This window comes from Penaeus monodon, chromosome 2 (assembly GCF_015228065.2).
Source record: "Penaeus monodon isolate SGIC_2016 chromosome 2, NSTDA_Pmon_1, whole genome shotgun sequence".
NCBI lineage: Eukaryota > Metazoa > Arthropoda > Malacostraca > Decapoda > Penaeidae > Penaeus > Penaeus monodon.
Window position 1 is genome coordinate 17,608,492 of NC_051387.1, and position 7,251 is coordinate 17,615,742.

The following is a 7,251-nucleotide window of genomic DNA, read 5'->3' on the forward strand; positions in this document are numbered from 1 at the left end:
GTGCCGTTAAAAGTTTATAACTACCTGTGCGGTAAAAGTAAGAGATGCAAATAAGCATCGTGAATGAAAACCTTCTTCAAAAAGCCCGCCAACCACGACGACCAATCAGAAGTCTCCATCCTCGGATGAGTTCTTCTCAGAAATGCACTTATTAGAGGTATGCAAAACAAAAACATAGAATCCCTGTAAGCTACAGAAATGTAAAAAATAATTAACAAAAATCACGTAAATATAACAGGTTGAAAAAGACTCGTTCTAGCGTGGAAAATACCCCCTCCATTCATATCAACAATCTCGCTAAAAAAAACAAAATTCCCAAAAGATCAACGGAAGTCAAGAAATAATACCAAAAAACTAAACATAATAAATTACCATTTCGATTATTTCCAAAAGAGAAGAAGAACCGTAGCCGAAAAGATCTCTCCTCGAAATAAACAATCCAGTGTCTCTCTCGGAAATGCAAGTGATCGGCATCGAGGAGGAGGTCGAGAAGAGAATTTTCGAATTTGTTTTATTTCTTTGACTAAAAAAACGAGAAAATGGCGAGCGTCTCGTACCACATCGCCAATCTTCTGGAGAAGGTAAGAGAGGGGATTTTTAACGAGATGGAAAGGATTTTAAGAGGGAGATAAGTAGAGAAATAACATGGCGTCTGCTGTGATTTTTTTTTTGTTTTTGTTGGCAAGGGAATTTTGTTTTTGTTTTTGTTGCAATTTTTGTTGTCAAGAGTATTTGTTAGCGTCATAACTGTAGTTGGGGAAGCTGCTTTTATTGAGAGGGAGAACGTCATCTCGCGATTAAAATTGTCATCGTCATTGTTGTTATTTTCCAGCCTTTTTATATTTTTCTGGTTTTCTTTCTCTCTTCCGTTTCCTGCTTTCGTTTCTTGTGGTTTTCTTTCCTCGGAGATTGATCACCGTGACAATTTAACCACACATGTATGGAACGCTTTCAGATCTGTCATGCTGATTTTTTTTTCTTTTTTTCTTTTTTATATATTTTTCTTGCTTTGTGTTGGTTGTTTACCTTTTGTTACCATTTCCTGATCCTCATTCTGATCATTGTCTTAGGGGTGTGTGTTAGTTTTGCCTCATTTTGGTTGTCTTTCATCTATTTCGTTTTGAATAGATAGTTTGTTTCATTTTTCCAAACTTCAAATTCTCTCACATGAAACCAAGTCTCGCCATTTCACAAACTGGCGACTGACCTTGCCTTGAGAATTGCCATAGACAGGGACGAAAAATGCATTGAATGTGTTTATAGCAAATTTACGTATGTGATAACAGTAATGTTTTAAATGAAGTTGATATTTCTAGATGCAGTGGCTTTTAAAAAGGGCTTTTTTTTTTTCTTCTGATTATATTTGATTGATAAACCAGTAAAGTAACTTTTCTTCTGTGACGCATTTCTCGCGTGTCGTAGGCCTGAGCGTCTTCTTCTATTGTCTGCCAAGAAGAGGCTTTGTAAACTCGGAATCCACCTGCAGCGACTTCCCCCGATACAGAGGCCAGGTGCCAACAGAGACGGGGAAATTTTGCTTTTTCAAATGAGAGAAATTGATTTTTCTTAGTAAGGAAATAGGTCCAAGCTTATATCGTGCCTGAATGAGCATGATGGTTTCTTTTTTGGCTTTTGGCAGAGGCACTGAGATCGAGTGACACAATTAGTATTGGATGTATTATGTATGAGGTTAATCTTTACGATATGGATGCATTAAATTGAAGATGATTCTTGTAGACGACAAGAAATAATCTGCAGACACAAATGATAACACCACAACTAAAGGAGAAAGGAGAAGGCTTGGTATTCCCGTTTTTCAGCTCCATTTTGCCGTGCAAACCAAGATGAAAAACTGTGCTTCCTGGGGGTATGGGGGGAGAGAATCCCCCATCAACCCTCCCCTTGGGTAGTGCCTATAGTGCATACCCAGTCATGGCAACTTCAAGTGTTTAATTAATTTTGTGACGTGGGGTTGGAGACTTTGTCTCTGGCGAGTGCATCTGTATTGTAAAGAATTACCATTTAAGATTTTATATTAGTACTTTTATTGTAGTTAGCAAGGGATATGGCATAGATAAAAAGTGTCATAGAATTAGTTGATCTGTCAATAATATGTATTGTTCATCTGGTATTATACGGCAGTCTGACACAGGAGTTTCCCCTCTAAATTCACTTGAAACTTGATATGATGTGATCTGTGGCCCACAAGTTCAGACCCAAACACCATGACATCTGTGTTACATACTTTAGGAAAGGACAGTAGACCTTCACTGCACATATTCTATAAAAAGTGAGCTTGGACTGGTTCCTTCACCAAGATGCCTGTAAGCTCTTATCGTGCCAGATCATAAATGGTGAAGGTATGTTGGCTATTGCTGAAGTGCCAGCAGGTGTAGGTCATGATGATCAGGAAAGGCCAGTAGTGGACGTGCAGGTGTTTCTGACCTGTTGCGGCAGAGTATCTTTTGCTCATATTTTGACATTCTTGCTGAGCGTGTCTTATTGTGTGTGCCAGATAAACTACCACCAGAGAGTGCCTGTCAAAATGCATAGAAGAAAATGAAGCACAAAAAGAAGCAAAAACTATATCAGTGCAAGTGTGTAAAATCACAAATCCCTATTTTCAGAGACATTCAGTATGAGCAGGCCATGTTTCATAGAGGCTGATTTGAACTTATGTGGTAGACTGAAGTTCAGATGAAGTTACCAGGTAGTAAACATGTGTCTCTGCATGTTGCCTAGTCACATCATCTGGTGCAAGTCTAGAATTCTTCATGATGTCCCAGTCATGTCATCCAGCACCAAGGGTTTTAAACATTTACCCAAATAGCTGTAATGAAAATGAAATGTTGTAGTACAGATGGCATGGAGACTATGGCTACTTACTTGTTTGTGAGTAGCTTTAACGAGAAGCACGGTATGTATTTACAAAAGGACTTGACTAAGATAGGGAAAACCTAAGGACAGTGTCATAAAGAGAGGGAAAAAATACACTTACTGATACGATATGATCTGGGCAGGCACAGTATAACATCACAAATGAAGAAAATAGGTTGCAGCAAATGCTACGCCATATCTTGCCTTGCAGGGAACAACTTACCTGTGAGCTTAAACAGGCACCGTACCTTAAATGTTTTTCTCTATTTCAAATAAAGGAAATATGTGATTGTTTTTTTTGTTATGCATTCTAAAGGAACACAGATCTGCAGGAAGAAGATGGGACTTGCTGAGAGTGGAAACTAATGGTTTAGAATTGGATCCAATATAATTACGAAGAAAATCATAACATGATAAATATCTTTGAAATCCATAACTCCAGTATTATAGTTCTGCCTTTATTACAACAAGTTGTCTTTTGTACTTTATGGAATATTTATCTATTTTAGTAATGTTATTATTAGACATCGTCAGTGTGACAAGACTACCTTTACGCTGGACTAATGTATAATGATCTGCAAAATATGAGCTCTGAATAGGTTGAATACAGAACTTTGTTTATTTAAGCAGAGATAGTTCATGGGCTCTATATCATTAGATGGCTTCACTTCAGGTTGTTATTGGAGTATAAGTGAGAGTTATTTGTGTGAAATATAATCACTGAAATTTTTATTTGTGCTTTTAAGGATTCCATTTTCAACAGGGTATCTCACTTGCAGGCACATGATTCTTTTCTGAAGCAGAAGTGGTTGAGTTGTTTTGCTAATTCCTTTGGTTTTTGTATACATATAATAGATTACGTATTGGAAATGACAATGATGATAAAAGTAGGGATAGTAACTATTTATTATTATTTGTAATGCCAGTTTTATAAGAATTCATGCAGATAGCAGCTCAGGGAAGAATCATTTGTATTTAGGATTTAATTTGCTATGGCATAAATTGTTTAGTTTTGATTATTTTTTTTAATGTTCAATCCTTCCAGAGCGAATGATTGTCTAAGTGCAGGTGATATTAAGTTTTACTGTTTTGTGGACTTGGAAGTAAATTAACAGAGAGTGTGTGGATACACAAGTCCTATTTGGCATCCCTAACCTCCCACCAGCCATTGTCATTCATTGACTGTGGACCCAGTTAGTGTACCTGGTGACCACATTGAGTAAAAAGTCAAAACTACAATGCAACCTTCGACCTCTTTTGTGACCTCAACTCCAGCCAATATATCCATGCTGTCTACTTTTGCAATACATAAAGTTTTCTAGAGACTTTAATTTTTCAAAATATGCCCACCTGAAAGGTTACGTTGTACCCTGTAGCCTACTGTGAAGTGGTTAAATTACCATCTTGTAAACAGAAGAGGGACAGGGTATGTATTAAGAAAAGAATAGTTTCAGAGATTGTACTTTTCTTCATTAGAATTTCACCTACTTTTCTTTTAACATTTTGCCAAGTTCCAGGGGTGCTGGAATAAGGAAAGTTAATTTATTGTGCTATCTAATAAACTGAACCTTTTTTAAAGCAAATAATTGTCAAACACTACCTCCTTATCTATTTTTTTCTGTTTTCTCTCTTTTAGACAAAGGCTTATATATGTGTGTTTGATTCTTGAAAAAAAAGGAGAATGCAAAGTTGTAAGAGGGTAAGGGCTGTGAAATAAGGAACACATATTCCCATTAGATTTAGCTCAGGAAAAGGTTTCCAGGTATATGCAGACACAGCATGAGTTTCTTTTATTTATTGAAAGATATGTTATGAGTCGGAAAAAGGATCACTCATTTTTGTTGTTGTTTATGCTTTTTTCTTGCTCCTACTTTATATCCTTTTCACCCTGTCTTCAGCTAATTCACCTGGTTATTTGGCCTCAAAAATCTTATTAAAGATAGATTAGTCCTACCTTTCCATTAACGTCTTCCAATATCCACAGATGACCAGTACGGATAAGGACTACAGGTTTATGGCAACAAACGACCTAATGACAGAACTCCAGAAAGATTCCATCAAGCTTGATGACGATTCCGAGCGCAAAGTCGTGAGAATGCTGCTGAGATTACTGGAAGACAAAAATGGAGAAGTACAGAACCTGGCAGTCAAATGGTGAGTAAAGCTGAAGTGAAAGACCTGGTTGGAAAAAAAAAAAAAAGGATAAATTTAGACTTATACCTGTTGAGTCATTGCAAGGTCACCCTGCAAGTAGAGCTTCAGGGTTTACTGAAGGAAGCTATCGATAGCATATACTTTAGAATCAGGATGCTCAAGGTGATTTGCGTTCACTTAAATGGAGAAGGGGAATTTGAATAGTGACTTGGCTGATTTGAATCTTCCGTTCATGCACTTGACTTAGAATTTATGGCTTAGGTTTTGGTTCATGTTAATGATAATGTTTAGTTGCATGAGGGGGAATGCCAAAGAAACATGTGATAAAAGATTACTGTAAAGGTCAGACATGACAGTATGGCAAATTGATGAATGGATATATGATAAATACCAATCATATCCCTACATTTGTCTGTCATACATTACTGGGAAGACAGAGCATGAAATTAAACTGTTTGGAGTGATTTTCCTTCTTTTACATTCTGCCCCTGGTGTATTTGGCACACATGTCGATATAGCTGTTTTTTATACTGCCTGTATGTAAAAGCCCTTAGTCATGTGAAGGATTATTTTTATTGTAGTCATGTAACAGATCCCACAGGCTGAAATCTCATGGTAAGTCAAAGATAAAAGCTGATCTTAAGAGTTTGTTATCCATTTGCTTGAACACTGTGACTGCCAAACCTTGAAAATCTTTTTATGCATGTAGTTGTTCTTTTTAGATATTTGTATATTTTTAAGATTTATCATGATATGATCATTATATTGTATGGGGACTGAATGGCTAGTGAATGATATATAATTTATATTTGTATATGAGGCTTTCATTTAGACATGATGCACACCTAAAGTGTACACAGTACAGAAATGCATCCTTACAGAAGCTAATTAAAAGATGTTAATTAATATGTCAGTAACTATATAAAAACCTCCTCTTATGGGGTAATGGCATAAAACAAAATTTACGTATTTGGCTATGATGGATTTGTTTTAGATTTTTTAGTCTTCCTTTCATACAACAAAAGTTCTATGCTGTAAGTATTGCTGCTAATGTAACATAAATATGGTGACTTTTCAGTGGGGATTCAAGTACTGTAACATACTTTCTTTTGCTGAATAGACTGATTCACCATTGATCTAAAGGTGTATTTTATGTATGGAGGATTTTTATAGGGAGCATCATTTGAAGTTGGGTTAATTTTTGCAGTTTAATTAAATTTCTGTATTTCAGTCTTGTCTGTGTTGATTGGAAAAAAAAAAAATTGTGCTAATCATCAAAGATAGAGCTTATCAATGTGGGTGATTTGAAGTGAAAAATGCCACTCAAGATCCTTGAAGTTGTTAGGAAATCAAGCTTGTTCTCTAGCTTTTGCATTCTGAATAATATGAAAGTGATTTGTTTGCTTGTTACTATTTATTGTATTTTACCCTTATTTATATTATGATGATTATTACTGTTGTTGTTGTTCATCTTTATCATTATTGTTATTTTGTTGTTGTAAATATTATTATTATTATTGTCATCATCATTAATTATTATTGTTTTTTTTTCCAGTTTGGGGCCTTTAGTGAACAAAGTGAAGGAGTTTCATGTTTATTCAATTGTGGAGTCCCTCTGTGACCACATGGTCAGCGACAGGGAACAGCTAAGGGACATGTCTTCTCTTGCTCTCAAGACCGTGATCAATGAGTTGCCAGCTTCTTCCACAGCATTAGTCGCCAACATTTGTAAGAGAGTTACAGATAGACTGTCAGAAGCAATAGTAAGGGTTAGTATTCTATAAACTTCTCATAATGTTTTGTTAAGGTATATTTAAAGCACAACAAAATAAGATTTATATATTTTGTGTGTTTTTCTAATTTTAACCAAATGCCGATGGGCATGGCATGTATGTACATGCCATGCCCACTGTGAGTTTACTTTATTAATTGTTTTTACACATAGATGGCTACACTTGTACCAATGAGCCAATTATGAGTACTTCCTGTCTCACCTATTTATCCTTTTCATTGATATATGAAAATATTTTACATTATCTTATTTTGCTATTACTTATGTTGATAACATTATAGTAATAATAATTTCTACAATAAAACACCATTGATATTCATAGCATTAGTAGAAAATACATTTTTCCTACCAAGTCAAGGAAAGGTGAAATCAGGTAAGGTCACAAGGTCTACTAATTGACTCCTTTGTGGCTAAGCACTAGCAGAGCC

General features: G+C 35.7%; 1 protein-coding gene across 1 annotated transcript in view; it reads left to right on the forward strand.

Moving 5' to 3' along the window:
• The first annotated feature begins 432 nt into the window (after positions 1-432).
• LOC119581376 (cullin-associated NEDD8-dissociated protein 1-like) overlaps positions 433-7,251 on the forward strand; it is a 23,325-nt gene continuing 16,506 nt past the window's right edge. The window contains exons 1-3 of the mRNA XM_037929700.1: positions 433-581; positions 4,862-5,031; positions 6,587-6,800. Coding sequence (XP_037785628.1) covers positions 540-581; positions 4,862-5,031; positions 6,587-6,800 — 426 coding nt within the window. The 5' untranslated portion in view covers positions 433-539. The remainder of the gene's footprint in view (positions 582-4,861; positions 5,032-6,586; positions 6,801-7,251) is intronic.